Source organism: Fukomys damarensis, unplaced genomic scaffold, assembly GCF_012274545.1.
Source record: "Fukomys damarensis isolate Sample0158 unplaced genomic scaffold, DMR_v1.0_HiC HiC_scaffold_37, whole genome shotgun sequence".
Taxonomy (NCBI): Eukaryota; Metazoa; Chordata; class Mammalia; order Rodentia; family Bathyergidae; genus Fukomys; species Fukomys damarensis.
In genome coordinates, this window is record NW_022900949.1 from 62,606,582 (window position 1) to 62,626,850 (window position 20,269).

A 20,269-nucleotide genomic window follows, 5' to 3' on the forward strand; every position below is an offset into this window, starting at 1 on the left:
TTTTTTTTCCATGTGTACAGGGGTAACACATCGTACTAAATATGTAAGGTCATATCTACATGGGTTTGATTACAGAAACTAATAAAGTATTCTCTAAATAATGAAAAAAGAATAAGATAAGACTATAAGAGCGAGAAGCAATTTAAATATGTTCAGGGACCATTTTCATCTCCAGAATTAAGGATTATTTTGATGTTACATCATTGCCTTTTCTCTTTTACTTTCCTTTTTAGTTTTATTTTAGGAGTCCCTATTTTTAATGTTCATACAGAGATTTCTTTAACTGAAATACCGAATAGTTTCTTTGGTGTGAAAAACTATAATAGTACACAGGATCCTAATGAGACAATTAATAATGTGAAATAGGAAGTAAAGGGCTAAAGGTGTAAGGAAAGTGGGAAGGGTGGGGGAAAGGTAATAAGGGAGAGGAAAAAAATATGAGAAACTGAAAAAATGGAAATAAAGTGTTTGTAAATGGGGAGGGGAGGAGGGGGTGAAGGGAGGACAGGGACAAGGGGAAAAATGAGAATCAAGACCTATTATGTAAAGGTGCAGAATCCCAATGATGAATGTAACTGTATTTATATACCTAGATTGTACCAATAACCTCAATAAAAAAGAAAAAAAAAAAAAAGCAAAACCTCAGGATCCTATGGTGCCACTGATGAATCCCGCTAAACATTTCAGAGAACTGATTCCAATTATTTTAAAAAGGGAAATTGAAAATTTGAGACAAGTGGTGATGGAAACATAACATACCTACACCTGCAGTATAAATTATTCCAAAAATTTGAAGAGGCGATAATTCTCTCAAGCTCTTTCTATGAGGCCAGCATTACTCTGATATCAAAACCAGACCAGCACATACACATAAAGAAAGTTCCAGGCCAATATCTCTGATGAACACAGATGCAAAAATTCAAGCAAACATAAATGCTAGCGAACTGAATCCAACAGCACATGAAAAGATTATAAACCATGATCAAGTGGGATCCATCCCAAAGATGCAAGGATGGTTCAACATATGTAAATCAATAAATGTTAAACAGCACATCAGCATAATAAAGGACAAAAAAATATGAACCTCTTGGGGCCAGAGATTTAGCTCAATGGCACTGTGCCTGCCTCACAAGCAGCAGGGTCCTGAGTTCAGTCCCTGGTACCGGAAAACAAACAAAACAGAAAAAGAAACATCTCAATAGACACAGAAAAGCATTTTAATAAAATTCAACATCTGCCCATGATAAAAAAACCTCTAAACAAATTAGATATAGAAAGAGTGTACTTGAATATAACAAAGGCCATGTATAACAAGCCCACAGCTAGCATCATATTAAAAGTGGAAAAGCTGAATGCTTTTTAAGACTGGGAACATGGCAAAGATGTCCACTTTCACCAGTTTTAGTCAACACACAAATAGTACACTGAAAGTGCTGCTTAGAAAGATCAGGCAAGAGAAAGAAATAAAAGGCATCCAAATTGGAAAATAGGAGTCAAGTTGCCTCCAAATGTGATATCATGTATAGAAATTTCACCCCAGAAGAATCCTCCAAAAAATCCTATTAGAGGGCTGGGGATTTAGTTTAGTGGTGCTGCTTCCTGCCTTGCAGGTGCAAGGTCCTGAGTTCAATCCCCAGTACAAAAGAAAAAAAAAATCCTGTTAGAACAAATAAATTCAGCAAAGTTGCAGGGTGCAAAATCAATGTAAACTTCAGTAATATTTCTATATGCTAGTTTTGAAGTGCTTGAAAAAGAAAGCAAGAAAGCAATGCTGTTTACAATAGCTATGAACAAAACAGAACAGAACTAAAGGAATACATTTAACCAAGAAGTAAATTATCTTTATAATTAAAGTTATAAAACAATGATACAAAAAACTGAAGCATACCAGAAAATGTAGAAAATGCCCCATGTTTATGGATTGAAAATGTTAATAACACCCAAAGTAATCTACAGATTCAATGCAATCTTTGTCAAAATACCAATGACATTACTCAGTAGACTAGAAAAAACAATCCTAAGATTCATATGGAGCCACAAGAAACCAAGATAGACAAAAGCAACGTTGTACAAAAAGAACAAAATAAGAGGCATTACAGTGACTTCAAAACAAACTACAAAAGCTATAGTAGTCAAAATGCCATTCATTGCATTAGCATTAACAGCACACACACGACCATGGAACAAAATAGAGAGTGTAGAAAGAAATCCATCTCTGCAGCTAACTAACAAAGTGCTAATATGGGCACTAGGAAAAAGACAGTCTTTTCTACCATTTCTTTTATTGTCTATTTTTTTTTTTTTGGAAAAACAAAACTACGAAAGATCATAAAGATTTAAGAAATAATATAAAAGAATGAGAATTAAAAAAAAAAAAGAAAGCCTGGAACCACAACCTCATGTTTTCAGACCTCAATTCAGTAGCCAGAAAAAATTAATTAATTTCAGTAAAATTAACACTTCCTTGAAATAGAATGTATTATATATAATATTATGCAACCAAAAGTGTTCAAGAACCATTTCATCTCATTTCCATGAAGCATAGCATTTCCTTATCAGCCTTTTAATTCCTCAGGAAGACCAGAGACTTTTCTCTTTTTATTATAATCATAAAATTAATTGCCTCTTAAATGAGGCTCTTATAAATTTAAATTTGGTTTTCAAACTGGTTTATTGGACAGCCACAATTACTTTTCTGACAGGAAAATGGAGTACTTGAATCTAGCTCCGGAATATTTCCATCCATGGAGAAGGGATTGTCTATGGTGGCATTTGTTAAAAGCTTTGATGAACAGATTAGGGCAGACAGTGTTCTGAGGTCTATAGCCTGATCTTTCAAATCTGCTGGGACTCTAAGTGTTGGGCCAGCACAAGCTATCTCAAAGGGCACCTCAAAATGAAGTTTACCTTAAAAAGTACTGTGAAACATGGGGAAATTTACAGGCAGTGAGGAGGTAAGGGGTAACCAAGCAAGCAGCTAACAGGGTAGCAGAAGGTTTGAAAGGGTTTTCTGCCCCCTAGTATGCTTGGGATTTTTTACCGTTTTGCGACTTAATTCTCTAATTTGTATTAGGGCTGACAAAATTACGTTGTTCCGAATTGTTGCTTTAGAGAGTGACGTGAGAGATATTTGACAGAAATGTAACGTGGTAATTATAATGTGATATTCATGTCTGAAAAGTTTCGGAGGAAAAGATCCAAAGATTAAAGGGCCAAAATTTTCCTAGACCCCTTGGGTTTAAAGAGAGATATTTAAGTTCTGGTCCATGTCTGGCACTGGAAACGAGTTATCTTCCTTTCTGAGGAAGTGTGATGCCCCAGCCCTCAACCTCACCCGGCTCCTATCCTGTGACTGTTTCAAACAGCTCAGTGTGGGCTGAGAGTAACTAGGAGAAGAACCTGAGTAATTTGGCACCGTTATAGTATAATGCTGTATGATCAAGTGTTTTGCAGACTAGGAATGACCTGAATCATTTATTTTACATCCTGCAAGCATGTAATAAGTCCCAGTTAGATTTGAAACTATGCCAGACTATAGGGGTATAAAGAAACAGAGACACAGTGTCACAAAGATCAGGGCATACTGAGGACAACTATTGGTTTAAGTTCATTTAAATTCATTGTTGAAGGTCATAATGTCTATCCAAAAGCACTATCATTCATATGTATATATATATATATTCAAGTGTATGCCTGAGGAAGTATGTGCCTCAGCAGACCACGGATCCCACTCACTCGGACTCTGAAGGACAGAAATAAGATTGTACTCTGAGGAGATACTACCATTTGCTCATAAAGTTTTGTAATCCAGGTTATGAACTTTGGCTTTTATTCTATATCAGATTTTAAAAACATTGACAAAGGACCAGGGAACGATAGTGAGTTACGGAAGGGAGCTAAACAGGAGAAATAATATGATCAGATTTCCATTTTGAGTTGATGGCTTTGCCTGTTGAGAAGGATCCATAGGGACAGGAATGAAAGCAGGAAAACGAGACCAGCCAGGAAAGGACTGCAACCTATCAAATTTGTACGCAGTTGGTGAGGTGTGTTCAAATTCAGGACAAATTGTGCAAGTAGAAATGAAAAGCACGTCTGGCGTTACTGGTAGAGGGTGTGGATGTCGGAAGAATCAAAGACGAGACCTAGAGTTTCGCTAGAGAAGTGAGGTGACTGTTGATGGGGAATAAGAGGGAAGCAGGTCACAGGTCATCGTAGGAGCCGGATTAAGGTTGACAGGCTCCTATCTCCCCTGTGCAGCTCTTGGCAGCGGGTGGGCCAGAGTGAGGAGGCGAGGTGTAGGGTTTGAGAGACGTACTAATTGAGGGGACTAATTTGAGCTGGTGTGAAAGACCTTGTGATGTCTCTTAAGATTCTCTGAGCCTCAGTTTTCTAATGCTTTCCAGGGATTTCCTGTTTAATCATGTAAAAGTAGGAAAATCATGGGAATATAGAATTGTGCTCACGAAATGTCTCCTTAAGCGCCATTTAGGATTTTGCTTTCATACACAAGTAGTTACGTTTCATCTCCATTTGGCAAATGTTTTCTTAAACATTGGCTTGGGCCCAGCTGTTGCTTTAGGGTTAAGTGGACATACAAAAATGTATTAGCCTTGGCTCCAGAGGGCAGGTGTGCTGCTAATCACAGTCTTTGCAGGTAAGTGGTCCAAAGCAGCGATTGCACTTACAGAAGGTGCTTTTGGCACTAACCCAGTGTCTTGGGGAGGCGAAGGGCAAGAGAAATGTTCCTTGCCCTTGAGAAAATATCTTAAAGTGAACTGGCAATTCCTCAAAAGTGCACAGGATTGTAAATTATGTAAAGCAATAGCTTTCAGGTGACCATAGTAAAAAATAACCCCTAAGTACATTTTTCTTTTGAAGTTTAACAGAAACCATTTTGTTTAGAAGATGAACTTTAATTCAGCTTAAGCCTACTTCACAGGTTTCTAAACTAATACGCTTATTTCAGACTTTAAATAATATACTTATTTCAGATTTGGCATGGTTAGAACTGTTTCAGTTTAGGTTTAACTGTGTAGAAACAAGGACATTTGTAGTTTGGAAATTCTACAAGGGTTCTACTCCAATAAGTCATGTAATCACCTTTTATATTTATCACGAGCTTGCTTTCCTATCTAGCTTTAAAAAATGTTGCATTAAATAATGTACACTATTTCCTTATTTAATTCCCAGTTTCATTTCAGTAGGCCTAGCAGTCATAATTGAAGACACTTTTGCTTCTTGTTTTTAAAGGCTGTGTTGTATTAGAGTTACTTGTGAGACCGTTATAAAACATGGTAATCCTGGGTGGGTGTAAGTGTTTATGGGCCTGGTACAGTGGAGAGGAACCCTTCAGTGGATCCTTTTGTTCAGAAATTTATTCTTGAATTCAGAAATCAATTATCTTTTCTTTTAAAATTCCATATAAGGTTTGACATCTGACATTTACTAAAAAGTTTCAAGCTGTGCTTTCTCAGTTTATTTTTCTCTCCTGCTCCTACAATGATAGTTCTTTTTCTTGAGTCACACAACACAACTGTTGTTTAAAGAAAGGCAAATGTAGACTTAGACATGGCTTAGACTATAAAAGCACACAATCTACTTATTTTTACAATGTGACTTATCAAACTGTTTCTTTTCTTTTATGTTAAGTACTAAAGGAATTTGATCTGCTGAATTCCAGTGCTGGCACAAATTGGGACTTAATGGAATGTTTGTAAAATGACTGAATTAATAAATAAGAATTTTAGGGCCTAAACAAATCTTGGGATTCTAAATAGATATAATAATACATTTTCTTCTCCCTCCTTGCAAATCTAAACACAACATTATACTAACTATATGTAAGTCAAGGACTTCGGGGTCAAAGAAAAGGCCTTTCATATGAATGTTTTCAAATTAAATTATGCACAAACTTAGCTCATTTTATCCATGGCCGCCCAGTACACAGCCTGAGTTCTACATGAACTGGAAATCGTCTCATCCCTTACCAGTGCTTCTGAAATTTAATGTGCACATGAATCTCCAATGTTGAATAAGGCCACCATCATCATAGAAAAAATAGCAGTGAAATCCAAGGATAATTATTTGTAAACCTCATCAAACTTTTAGTTTTGGTTCAGAAATCTCATGTCTGTGCTTTTCTGTAAAACTCACTTAATTATTTAATTTCAGCCCACCTCCTTTGGAGATGATTCTAATACTGACAAACCTTTGTCTTTGGGTGAAAGAAACTATGAACTTCAAAATTACACCAAATAATAACAACATGATAAGTGAACTCAATTGCAAAAGTTTGAAATTTTGTGTTAAAAGTTTTACTCTGGGGTAGTTTGGATTTTAGCTGAACTGGTTTACCTATCCTGAGATTAGATAGATACTAAGAGAATTACTGAATTAAAGGAAGAAGAAATTTAAGGTATTTCTATTAAATTACATGAGGCCTAAAGAAAACTGATTTTTTTTGGGGGGGGGATTCTAAAGATTATGTACACAGACCAGTCAACATTAAAGTAATGGAAATTTGATGGAGAGGATAGTGGCAAAATTCCTCCATTTTCAGGCCTGAGAAGGGCTTTTGTTTGGGAGAGGGTTAAGGTTTGGGTCTAGCTGTCCCCCCAGAGCCTCATGTGGTCATGGGCTGGGTCCAGGGTGTGTGAAGCTGGAACTGATTCATGGTGCAGTGCTAGGCTCAAGGGCACTGGGACGAAGGGGGTGAGTGCTGCCTGCCCTAAGGGGTCCGAATAAGATAAAAGGGGCAGGGAGACATTAAGTTCCCCTTGTTGCCTTGTGCATGCCATGTTGTTTCTCCTCTGTGAAGCCTGTTTGCCATCCCAGCCACAGAGCCAGACAATTATGAACTGAAACCTCTACTAACTGTGAGCCAAATGAACCTCTTCTTTAACTTTTGGCGTCTGGTATTTTGTCTCGGCAATGAGAGAAAAATAACTAACAGAGAGAGGAATTTGGTAGTTTTCTGTAGGGGTAGGAAGTGGTCATCCATTGTGGCAGCTCAGAATGCCACCTTCTTAGTAGAGTGACCTTATCCATAAAGTTGCACCTCTAAAAACAATGGTAACGCTGATGACAAAAATGGCATTTGTTACGTATTATTATGTAACATACACAATGCTCTGTATGAATTACCTAATTTTAATCTCCATATAGTAATCCCATGAGATGGAAATATTTGTAGTCTGTTTTATCATCAAGGAGACAGAGGTTTAGCGAGATCACTTAACTTGTACAATGTCACTAAGCTCATAAATGACAGAGTTAGAACTTGAACAAAGATCTGTCTGATTTCAAAGCCCATGTCAACAAAAATAATAAAATCAGTGAGAAATACTAAACTCATATAAAGACATTGGAAACAATAGAATGATATAGTTAAAAGTGTGTGTATTTGCTAAGATTTGGCTTCAAAGGTCTCTGTCTATCTATCTATTTATTTATTGGTACATGGGAAATGAAGAGGGGACCTTGCACTTGTGAGGCAGGCAGCAGAACCATTGAGCTAAATCCCCAGACTGAAGGTCTCCATTTTAAATCAAAAGATTGAATGTTGGAACTGTCTGTTTTCTACTGCTAGTCTAAAATATTTCAAGGTAATCATGTTTATAAGTCAATAAAGATCTCTAACCTCCAAAGTGAAAATTGAATATCCTCAAATTAAACATTATTGGGATAGGAATTTAGCTCGGTGGTGTTGTCACCTGCCTCATAAGTGCAAGGTCCTGAGTTTGATCCCTAGTACGAAACAAACAAACACACACCCCATTATCTTTTAGATTAGGTTCATGGAGAAAAAGCTTACAACAGTATGACAAGGGAGAAAATGTTTGCAACATGTAAAACCAACAAGTACACATCACATATATAGAGAGCTCCTGAAAATTAATTAAGACCAGGATAAACAACTCAAAAGAAAGCAGCCTGAGAACACAAACAGCTGACTCAGAAGTACAAAGTTACAAAAGAAGCTCAACTCACCAACAAATAAGTTCACTAATCAGTAAATAAATAAACCCTACTCATCTAGCAGATTGATACACTTTTTTTGAAAACAATTTTAGTTTAAAATATGCCTTATTCTTTGACCTAATAGTGCTCCTTCTACAATCTATCCCATTTGTGTAAAGATGGTCACTTGTATATTCCTATGTTGTAATAAAAACTGGAAATAACTCATAAATTGTATGTAAAAATATATGTGAATTGAGAAAAAGCCAGGATTAGGTTGATATTTGTAGCCTGCTTCTTCTATTTTAACAGGCATATTTTAATATTTTTAAATATAAGTGAATGTAAGGTAGATCAATGGGGAGATGTCAGTATAATTTAGGGAAATCTTGGGAAGGGTATATACCAGATTGGCAGATGTAAGATAAGATAAAATGAGCATAGGATTTTACTACTTTATTTTTATTTATTTATTTAGGTACCGGGGATCAAATTCAGGAACTTGTGCTTGCGGAACAGGTGCAGGGCCACTGAGCTACATCACCAGCCGTTTATTTTTGAGTGTTAAAGTTTTGGGATTAAAAGTACATTCTGCTTTTGATGATGTTGGTGTCTCTTAAAATTATTACTGGAGAAGGAGATAACCATCTGTCTTGATTAATTACGAACCTAACATTGTACTATCTGGCATTTTCATGACATATAGTACAAAGGTATTGGAAATATATGGCAGGCCCTGTAAACGTTTTTATCGCAAAAAGTGAAAGTATAAACTTAAAAGTTATATAGACAAAGAAGAAATAAATACAAATTAAAACTCTCACAATCTTCATAATGAAGTAGAATAGTACTACCCTATTATATAATAGACTGTTTTATTCCTGTTTACTTCAACTGTACAAAAACTTTAGTAGATTGCCAAACCAATGGTGCCATGAATCTATTACCCAGTAGTAATTTTCTAGTTTTTTCCTTATGCATATATTTATGCTCTTTTTTAAAAACTAGAGTAGTCTTAACATGTGCCCATGCAAAAGCTTGTACACAAATGTTCACGGCAGCATTATTCATAATAGTCCCAAAGTGAAAATAATCCAAAGGTATATTAATTGATAAATGAATAAACAAAATGTGGAATCTGCATACTGTAAAATGTTAGTTTGTAAAAATGAAGTGCTGTTATGTGCTGTGATATGGATGAGTATTATTCAAAGTGAAAGATTACAACATACAATTAACAGCATTTTGTAGGTTGTATATTCTCATTTATATGAAATGTCCAAACTGTCAAATATCTATAGAGACAAAAATTAAATTAGTGGTTGCTTGGGGCTTTGGGAGAGGGTAAGGAAGGAGAAATGACTTCTAATGGGTACACAGTTTCTTTTGGGGTTAATGAAAATGTCTTAACATTGCATCATGATGATGGTTGCACAACCCTATAATTACACTCAGAACCTATGAATTATTCACTTTCAATGGATTAATTTTCATGGTATGTATATTATATCTCAGTACGTTCTCAAAAAATTTTCTGGAGCTGGCACACACCTGTAATCCCAGTACTCTGGGAGGCAGAGGTATAGGATAGCAAGTTTGAGGCCAGCCTGAGCTATTTAGTGATTATGAGAGACTGTCTCAAAACCGAAAGAAAAGGGGCTGGGAATGCAGCTTACTGGGGAAGGCTAGGCTCAGTCTCCAGGACTGGGATGGGGGAGGTCTTACAGACACACTTTGTTACAGCAGCAGTAACAGTGCCGGAGAACAGTTAGACAGCTGACCTCTTCCTTTTGTGGTCCCACCCTCCCTGTATTTCTGTGCTCCTCTCATTTAAACCTGAGGAAGAATGTTGCTCGACTGTGGTTATTTTCATATAGAATTTTTCCTGCTTTCGGTGTGGTTCGGACCTACTATGTAATTGATATCAGGAGCCCACAAATGAAAATAAGACTGGAGCAGCAGTACCCACCTTCAATAATATGCTTTCTTGATAGCCCTCTTTCTGTTTCGGCTCTGCAAGAAGAAAGGAGATAAATGACTTTGAACGGAGGTGTGCTTTTAAGAAAGCCCTATCTCAAACTGCAGAGGAATAATTATTCTTAGTCTGAAAAAAAGCATGTTTTAAAAGTGTGTTGTAGGCAAATTCCATACCACTGGATGCTGAGGAGGGTAGGTGCGTGGGCAACATATCTAGCAATCCCCTTTTCTATAGGGACCCATGAGATCAATTAAGCACGACTGTCACCGTGCCACGAATGTCACTCAGCTTGAGGTTCAGGTTCATAACTCACCTACCTGCTCCCTCTCTGTAAATAATTTGACACAGTCCTCAACCACCTCACCTTGTTCTTACCCAGCCTAAAGAAGAAAAAAGCCTTACATAAATAAGTCTGTGCATTTACTCTAAGCTGGCTAGCCTGTTGAAATCATTAATTTATCTAAGAAAGGAAGCAAATTTGAAAGCGCCTTTGACTCCCAAAGAAATTTAGCAACTATTTTCCCCTGAAGTGTGATGAACCAAGTTTTTCTTCAAGTAGTACCCTAAGAAGACAGACCTTTACTCATGGCTACTCCTGGCCTCCCCGATACTTCTCAAACTCTGAACAATTAGAAAAAAAAATATGGTGGTCGAATTTTAAAGTATACATGAAATGTTTCTTCAGCATCAATACTTTTGGCAACCTCTATTTAAAATATAGCAGTTTACCATTCACCTTTGTGAATGTCCGTATTCTGTATCTTTCATAAATATGTTAGATAATATTGCAAGTAGTATTCTGCTTGTGGCTTGGTTCATTTCCTGTTTATTCATATGCCGTGGGCACGGTTTTGTATGCTACTGCAAAAGTAACAGGCAAATGGCACAGTGAGTCAGAGGACAGACAATGAAAATCCTTATTTGCCTTATTTTTGACAATAAGGAATAAAAATCTAAATTCCATCTTTTTGTCTTCATATCATGACTAGCAGCTTGAAGAAAAACTATAAAATATAAGTGTGTATGCATTGTGATTAGAAGGTTTCTAAAGAAAGGCCTCTGCTGTTTTTTTAAAAAATATTATTCCCTATCAATTATAGGGAAGTAAATAAGATGTGATCATCTCCATTTTTGTTAAGACTGTAGCATCCTTGAGATTTTCACGCAAAGCATAGTGCCAGTCATTGCTCTGGTGTATAGAATATAGCTTGCAGTTTTCTAACTTGTTTGTCAGAAAGGCCAGCCTCTGGTTCTTGCTGAATAATGTAAGTAACAGTTCAAACACCAGCAGGCAGGCCCATCCGAAGCCAACTCATTCTGTGAAATATGATCTGCATTCCACAGCAGAAGGACTTCTCTTTCATTGGCCTGACAGTGAGTGACGCAGGGATAGCTTCCTGTCATTCTCCAATGAGATAGTTCTTCTGATCAGCACTTTGAGAGCCCTTTGCAGAAATGATCAGAGACTTAATGGAGTCAGACAAGGTATTTTTATCTTTGTGTTCTCCAGAAGTCTCTGAGGTTTGGCATATTAGAGTAGCTTTTCTTCTGTGATGCTTTGTGCTTATTTTCTTTCCTTGAAATTTGAATTCTATTTTGGAAATCACTGTAAGTATGACACTGATATTTGAAAAATTTACACAAATCACTTGGTAATAAGTAGCCCATGCAAACTTCTTTGGGAATATCTTGCTAAAATTGAATCCTGGGCTAAGTGCTATTTCCTTAGCATAAAAAAAAAAAATTCACCTCTGTAAGCCAATTAATTTTAGTGTAAGTTAGATGTAAAGTAGTTGGTATAATGGATCAAAGCATGAATTACTGGTTGTTTCTTATCCAGTAGGGAAATAGAAAGGTATTTAACTTACTTTCCACCCCAGTAGAGCTTAGTTGTTATGACGAGGCTGGATCTCCTGCATGTCAAACAGACACAGAATTAGTAGACGTGCTGCAAGTTATTGGGCTGAATCACATTATCATTATAGCACCAGAAGGAATCTGTTATTGTGCCTCCCATTTTAAAGAACCAATTGAGAGATAAGTTTGTTGATTCATTTCACTGAAATGTAAAGATAAAGGGAAGCCAGTGAGCCCTGACTTGACATCAGACCCCAGAGGAAGGGGAGGAAGAGAAACGTCTCTACCTGGAGCTGCTAGAGGAGGAAGAGGCAGTGGTAGCAAGCCCTGAGTGGTGGTGCAAAGGGCAGCTGCAGCTGAGTAGAGGTTGGCTTGAAGGGTCGGAAACATACAGAAAATATAAGTGAAGCATTGAAAGGATGCGCTGCTTTGGAGGCTCGATGGAGAACCACTCATTAGCACTGATTTGGCACCTGGCCTAATGTTGATTGCCTGTGACCTTGTCCTAGGAGGAAAGTCCACTCTCTGCCAAGGACCACAGACCCTTGTTGCTCTTGATTTATTTTCCTATCCAAGCATCACAGTCACAGGCAGGAACTGACCTCACAGAGAGATGAACGGTGAGGTAAAGTCTGAGAGTCAATAAATATTTTCTTTGAGTGTCTTCTTAAAAACAAATATCATTTTAACTGCCGCCTGCCTTGCAAGTGCAAGGACCCGAGTTCGATCCCATACCAACAACGAGAAGAAATGTCATTTTAAGAAAATAGTTCTAAAATCTTTAACTCATCGTTCTACCACTTTATCAATAGGAAAGTTCAATGTGAAAATCTTGTCGGCAAACTTGTTACCTTCTCAAAACCACACCCAAGGGCAAGAAATGCAGTTGTAGTGTTATGATCATGGAATAAAAAATATGGTCTTCAGAACCGTACACATGGCATTGAATAGGGAGGCGGAGCTCAGTGCAATTTAGTTTCTCTAGGTATATAATTCAGTTGAACCGGTCTGGAAAAAACTCATTTGAGATTCAAAGGTTAAGACCAAACTTTGGGATTATTTGAAGTAAAACATTTATAATTCTATCAGCAGCGGAGTCGATTCCTTGAGATACTTACTCAAGTATAAGAGCCTAGCGTGGTTAATGATTTCAAGTGGGGGATGACAGTGACAGTTCTGACAGCCTCGTTGCAACAAGAAAAATTTGTTGCAAATGTCAGCAGCCCCGTCCCACTGAAGTTAATTCCCTGAAAAGTAATTTGAGGCATGGTAATGGCAGAGCTACAGATATATACACCTGGGGATTACACACCTCGAAAGGGCTGATGAAGTTTCCAGGCTAATCCATCAACCTCTTGATACCTGTTCTAATAGCAGTCTGCCACAGGAGCCGGATCTCCTTCACAAACACTTTCCACCTTCAGTAAAAAGCTACGTGGAATATTATTAAAAACAAATGCAGCCTCTCCATCATTCACAGCAGTCAGGTCGGCCAAAGATTCACATTCTACCCCAAAACCATCACACACTTATTTCTCCAAAGTTAGGCTTTCTGTGAAATGTTTGTCCCATGTAGTGGGCACATCAACGCTTGTATTCATGTGGGAAGGATACACAGCAAGCTGGTGAATTATCACTGCCTCTCATGGGGGTTGAGTGCCTCTTTGGAGCGGCTGGAGCATGGCAGCGTGAGTGTTACACAGGGACCCAGCACGGTCCTCAGTAGATTTTGAACACCTTATCTCACTTTGTGAGCACGGCACTTCATGAACAGTTATGCTATGCATTTTCTAGGTAAGGAGATTGGGAATCAGAAAAGTGAAGTAACTTGCTCTGAATAGAGCAGCTAGTGAGGGGCAGCAGCAGGATGAGAAGTCCTTGTGTGGTAGTGGAAACAGCTTTAGGGGCTCAGGGCTGAGGTGACATAGTTTATCTTTTCACCAGTCTTCTGGGGGCACCTGGGAACTGCTGTGAACATTCTGTACCATGCTGATAGCTCAAGTCTATTTGCAAGGCGGAAAGGCAGCTTGTGAAATACACATATCAGTCTATTTTCCACAAAAGATATGTCTAATAGGTTTGCAGTTATGAAGAGTATTGATTAAATGATCTCTGGATGCTGAGGGGGGAAAAGAGCCACTGCACACAGGGAGTAGAAGTAGATGCCTTCTCTTCTTCCTCAGCAGCCTGCACCTCACTGCAGGGCTCCTTGCACTGTCCGGGCTCATCTCCAAAGTTTTTATTTAGGATTGAATTGTGCCTCCCCCCAAGAAGTACTAACACCCAAATACAAAAGTACTAACCCCCTGTACCCGAGAATGTGAGCTTAATTGGGAATAAGGTCATGCAGATGTAACTCGTAACTGTGTTAAGGTTAGATCACACTGGAATTGAGTGGGCCGCGAATCCAATATGACCGGCTTTCCTACAAGAAGACGCATAGACACACGGGATAAGAATGCTGTGCTGGGACGGAGGCAGAGGGCGAGGTGCTGCAGCTGTAAGCCAAGGAACAAAGAAGATGGCTAACGGTTGCCGGTCCCCACCCGAAGCCAGGGAGAGGCAAGGGAGGACGTTATGTAGTGTCTCAGGGGAAGCGTGCCCGTGCCCACATCAGAACTGTGCAAGGATAAACTTCTGTTGTTTAAGCCTCCCAGTTTGTGGTGTTTGGTTACAGCAGCCCTCAGTGGGGCAGCGTTTTGGTCAAGGTGGAGGACTGGGTGGGGACTGAATATTTTTCCGTATTTAAGGCAGAATCAGTTTTCTCTCAATTCTCCCCGGGGGGTTGGGGAATGGAGAGACAGAAGTAGGTCACTAAATTTTCTTTGTTCACATCTTCAAAAATGCCTCCTTTTCCATTCCCACCAGGCCCTCTGTTCCTACCAAGCATTTATCTCGGAGTGAGAACCAAGCAACCCTGAAAATTCAGGGGCTTCAGTTTCACCCTTCTAGTTTCTCCTCCCAGAGGAAGTTTAAATGGTACCTATAGAGGTATAATACCAGCAATATTGAGCTGTACCCTTTGAGAATGCCCATGTTTCCTACGCTAAATAAAAAAAATATATATGTATGAGTACAAACCTTTTGGCATAGGTTTTTTTTTTTTTTTTTTTTGTACTGGGGATCAAACTCAGGACCTTGCGCTTGCAAAGCAGGCAGCGGAACCACTGAGCTAAATTCCCGGCCCTCTGTATAATTTTCTTAACTAATACTAGAGAGCTCTTATTTATTTGGCAGAGAGGTCCCGAAGCTTGTATGATGGGCTTTCCCTCATTCTGTGCCCTTGAGGAGAAGGGGCTACCATGGCTGACAACCTCTGTGAAATGTAGGGGTACTGCTCTCCACCCTCACAAGAGGGTGCTGCCCCTTGCTTTGGCTACAGAAAGTGAGGGCATGGGATAGGTAAGCATATTCTTTGTGTTTCTTGGATGGCCCCTCAGAGATAGCAGCTCTTTTCTAGATGCCTAGATAATAAGGATCCCAGGCACACAGGACAGATGCTAGCTGATTGTATTCAGACAGGAAAGTCTGCCGGTATTTATCCCAAGGGCTTCCTGTTTCATCATTTCTTTGCATCCACTGTTGCTAATAAATGATGAATGTCAATTTGGTGTATAAATAATCAGTCCCCTGCAGCTTGCTTCCTTCACCAAATTACCACAAAGGGCAGTCAAAGCCATGAAAATGCCACTTTATTTTATGCACAATTATTTCATGAACACTCCTCTTTCTTTGCTCAACCTCATAACAATTCATTGTGATCAATAACTGGTCATAATTTTTGAAGCACAAATAATGAACTTACTGGCATTTATTTTCAAACTATTGTAAATTATTTTCCAATAATTAATTTTTTGACAGCTTTTTCGCCAGGTGTCATATGATTTTATTTTCTGTTCTCTGGCATAAAATACTCTTTTAAAAGTAAACAAACAGTTATGGTAATGCAGTACCTCCAGCCTTTCTTCTTGATGATACTCCCCAGAATCACCTCAGCCCTGGAGGGAGAAACAGATAATGCATTGGAATGTGATATCCTGGAAAAGCAAGAGTCAACCCAAACTCCAGAGTCATTCCTAGTTAGAACTCTCAGTGCCTACATATCCCGAAAATAGAAGCTGCTCTTGGCTGGTAGCAGTTTCTGCTCTTTCTGCTTGTGCCTGCAGAATCCTGCTCTGGAGTATTCCAGAAGCACCTGCCAAATCCTGACATGCAGGCAGGAGACCGCCTGCAGTCCTGATACTAAGAAACAGCAGAGTCATTTGGCAGTTTGGTGTTTCTGAACCACTGATCCCATGTATAGATGTCCTGCGTAGTGGTATGGACTGCAGAACAATTCATTTGTGACCAGGGAAGACACAAAAACCTCACATTGTTTAGACAGAAAATACTGACCCCCAGGTGACCTTGAGGATAAAAAAAGAATCATCATGGGATTTAGATATCTCAAGGCCAGGATTGAAGGTGCAGTGGTCCACATGAGAATGTGCTGGGATCCAGTAACCAACTTTGTCAGAGGAGCACGATGCTGTATAAGGAGACGTAAGAAAATATTCTTTCTGCCCCTCAGGGTGGGTGGTGGGTGGTGGAGAGCTGTACTAAAGACATCACTCTTTTGTGCTTCCATCCACCTCCTCGACCTGGGACCCAGGGTTGAAGAAACTAAACTGTCAGAGGCTTGGGAATGAGGAGGTCAGTGAAGTTAGCACTTTGCCCTTTATGCCGCGGATGGGAGGCATCATTCATCGTTACTCATCTTAACAGAAAGTTCTGTCTTTGTTAGAGGGTACAGCTTGCAATAAATCACGATGCAGATGAGCTGAGAAGTATTCCCCAACTGGACAGGCGTCGAGTGTCGCTGGTGTTCTGTGCATCTCTTCGTGTCTGTCTTTGTGACTACTGTCGTTTGCCACCTTGCCTTTCACCTTCTCAGTTGCACCGTGTAATCAGTCCGTAATCAGAATAATGATGCCTCACAGTAGGAATGCGAACAGGACCCTGGTAGACTTGCTGCTCATTCCCCCTGTTTTCTACCCTGGACCGTCTTGTACTGAGCAGGATTCAGTAAGGATGAAAACAGCGGGAATGGTGGGGTAGAAAGAGCAGGGTTTCATAGCTTTTACTTTTTCTCCTTGGAGTCAATAGGAAACAGCAGAGATGTGGGCTTTGAGCCTCCTTGGTGGCTCTTAAACTTCAACCTGACCTTGGAAAGGAGGAAACTATGTAAGGAAATTGCTGAATGGATGAGGAACCTGATTTGGCAGGTCCAGTAGTCTGATTATAATCCTTCCCTGCAGGAGGGGAATTAGGCTATAGGTGATTATGTTCCACAGTCCTTTCAGGGAACGGCAGAGCTGCTCCAACAGCTTGCTAGATGTTTAGTTCCTCTGATTACAGGCGGTGTACCTGTATGTTCACTCCAGGAGGCCAGGGCCCGGTATATATTCTGAAATGTGCTGGATGGCAGGATTGGAGGCCCGGCCTGAAAGCCCATCTCCTACATATTTGCTGTCCTAGTGCCCCAGAGCTGCACTCCAGTCCCAGGGGAGGCTCAGCCAGAAGAGCTTCCTCTTGTAAAACAGGTGAGGCCTTGCTGACACCTTCTCTGTCCTCAGAATGGGCTCTGAAATATCTTTTTAGAAAAGCTATTGATACCTCGGCCTCTTTGGGGAATCCCACCTTATGTCTGATCTGCCTGGAATGCTAATGTAGGGTTAGGCAGGCACACAGGAGCCTCTTTCCCTGCGAGGAGAATATCCCAGTTCCATTGGGGGCTTGAGCAGCTATGAGATACAGTTATGAAACAGTGGGGTGGCTTTTGAAAAACCGTGTTGAGCATTGCTCATTCATTTTCTTACTCAGATATTCAGCTAACATTGATTAATCTTTGCTCCTACCACACTGGCACCACCACCTCTGCCCTCATGCAGATGGCAATTGCTTACTGGTCCCTCCTCCCTCCAGTGCATTTTTATACAGAGATGGACAGAGGGGGACAGAGGGGCCAGGCATGGTCAATGTCCTTACTGCACGTGATGCTGAAAGGATGGGAGGAGCAGTACCATGGGGCCTGTGGGCAAGGGTATTAGCCACTTCCCACCGGTGTCTCAGAAATGTCCGGGCAGACGCCCTTGGTTCCACAGATGCCACTGACCAGACTCAAACAGGTTCTAACTTACTTTCCAGCTGCATAGACCTCAGCAGTATCGAAGAGGTTAACACCACTTTCATAGGCAATGGTCATCAGCCTTTCAGCAACCTGCAAGCAGATGCAGAGGTCAGACAGAAATGCCACACGGTCTCCAAACCCGAGAAGCCCCTTGCAAATCCTTTACTGACTTTGAAGGGTACTGAAATCTCTCTAAGTACTTCTTGCTTTTCTCAGTTGTCGGGACAGAGGAAAAGGAAGCCTTGAGCTTACTGCCCTTGGTCACAGAGCAGGCAGTCACCTCCCTGAATTGCTGGGATTGTCCGCCCTTAGAGCACTGGGAAATGGGCAGGTGTCCCACTTGGCTGGGAATTTAATGCCATTTGTAATAAAGGTCATGACTATACCCATCATTTGTTAAGTATTTGCTATCTCTTACTGAAAGGGCTTCATAAATGTCTGACATGCATGGAAAAGTCAGGAGTATTATCTATTTTACATAGGGGAAATCAAGGCTCATAGAGGATGGAACAACTTGCCCAAATCAGGGCGACTGACTGTGCCCAGGACTGAGACGTTCTGTGAGGTGGGACATCAATGCTACAACTAAATTACAAATAAATAAACAAATAGGAAGTAAAGAAACAAAACAAAATCATATAACTACAGCAATAAAATCTTTTAATAAAATGATTACAATTCATTCTAAACTGTTTTAGTCTCTGTTGAACCTGTACATATAATAGATTGACAGTCTCAAAAGCTATTAATAGTCGAAATGTGAAAAATACAAGAAGCAAGATAGAATTGAACATCATCTTGGAGTCAAACTTAACTCTATTTTGTGATTGAAATTCCGTTCCTGTGAAACGTCCGGGTCCCAGGCACAGTATTCTTACCGCACAGCTTTCTGTACTTTCTTTTCACCAGCACAGCAGATACTCAAGGTAACTTACCTCATCTGAAATTTGACCTCCAAATGTCACCCATGTTCCTAGAAAAGAATACATATTTGAACATTATTCACTGTCATTTTTCTAATGCTGTACATAGTAAGACAAAACTCTTTCTTGTATCAGGGCCACCCCAATAGGTTGTACAGAGTTCACCAAGGGGACTAGGCCAGGGCCACTTGTGGGCTTCTGTCTGGTCTGTCCTAAGTATTCCAGAAGGTGTCTGCTTTCTTCTGGAGCAGGGCCACCCATTCTTCACCAGAAGCTACCCTACATGCTCCTGTGTCCCTGTCCTAAATGAAGTTCGCTTTCTGCTATAAACCATGGCTGCTAGTGTACAGGAAGGCAGTGCTATCAAGCCTGCTTTGGCCACGCACCCATTCTTCCTTGTCTTAGCTAAAAGGCCACTTGTTCTGAAATCAAAGCGAGAACAAGTGTGTAGCCGAAGCAAGCCCGACTTTGCATTGCGGTCTTCCCTTCCTTTGCCTCCAGTGGGGGCTCTGTTTGGGTTTCCCTGTTACCTTTTCAGAAAGATCCCTCTCAAATGTCCTTCTAGTCTTACCCCCTCTGATGTGATCTGTCCTTCCAGAAGAGAAAAGCCCACTGTTTGGGGGTAGGAGAGGGGTTAATAGTCGAGTGAGGATTGGGAAGACAGAGGACAGAGAGCAAACCAGCAGCTGAAGAGCTGCCTGTGCAAAGCACAAGGTCCCGGGTTTGACCCCTGGTACTGAGAAACAAACAAAACAAAAACAAACAAACAAAAAAAGAAAGGAAAAGAAAAGAGCTGCCTGTGTAAAGCAAGAGGCCAGCAGATACCGAGAGTTGACCGCTCCAGTTCCCAGTCATCCCTTTGTTCAATCCCTCGTTATCCCTTTGTCCTAGTGCAGGCCAGGGAAAGACACTGCCCCACATGCCAGGGACTGTGAGGTGAGGGGCGCAGCTCCCATCACCCAGGAGCTCGTAGCTCCCAAACCCTCAGGATGCACACTGCTCAGGCAGCAGGGAGGGAGCGCTCGGAAGCCTCCTCGATGAGCGACACCTTGCTTGTTTCTCACAGGAATGACCTGAAGGAAAAAGGAAGGGACAGACAGTTCCGGTACATACAGGAGCTTGGGCAAGATAAGGAGGCAGAAGAGTTAAGTATGGTAATGAAGTAGGTGTGGTCATTAGGAGAGAGGGGACCGGCGTGGGAGCAGCTGTTGTCAACTTATTAATAACAGTCATAGCTACTGCTTTGGAACGCCTTCCAAATGCCACATAGCATGCTAAGAAATGCTTCTCTAATCAGCTTGACGAACTCAAAAGCTTATAATTTTATTACCCATGTTTCCAACGAGAAACTTGACGTTAACCCAAGCTTGAAACATCTGA

The 20,269-nt window shown here is 40.3% G+C and overlaps 1 protein-coding gene across 2 annotated transcripts in view; it reads right to left on the bottom strand.

Moving 5' to 3' along the window:
- Positions 1–20,269, bottom strand: part of Kcnab1 (potassium voltage-gated channel subfamily A member regulatory beta subunit 1) — a 394,129-nt gene that overhangs the window by 56,326 nt on the left and 317,534 nt on the right. For both annotated transcript variants that reach the window (XM_033759846.1, XM_010636911.3), the window contains exons 3-7: positions 18,902–18,939; positions 17,977–18,056; positions 15,751–15,795; positions 11,809–11,853; positions 9,932–9,975 (exon numbers count right to left, since the gene is read on the bottom strand). In XM_033759846.1, the coding sequence (XP_033615737.1) occupies positions 9,932–9,975; positions 11,809–11,853; positions 15,751–15,795; positions 17,977–18,056; positions 18,902–18,939 (252 nt within the window). The remainder of the gene's footprint in view (positions 1–9,931; positions 9,976–11,808; positions 11,854–15,750; positions 15,796–17,976; positions 18,057–18,901; positions 18,940–20,269) is intronic.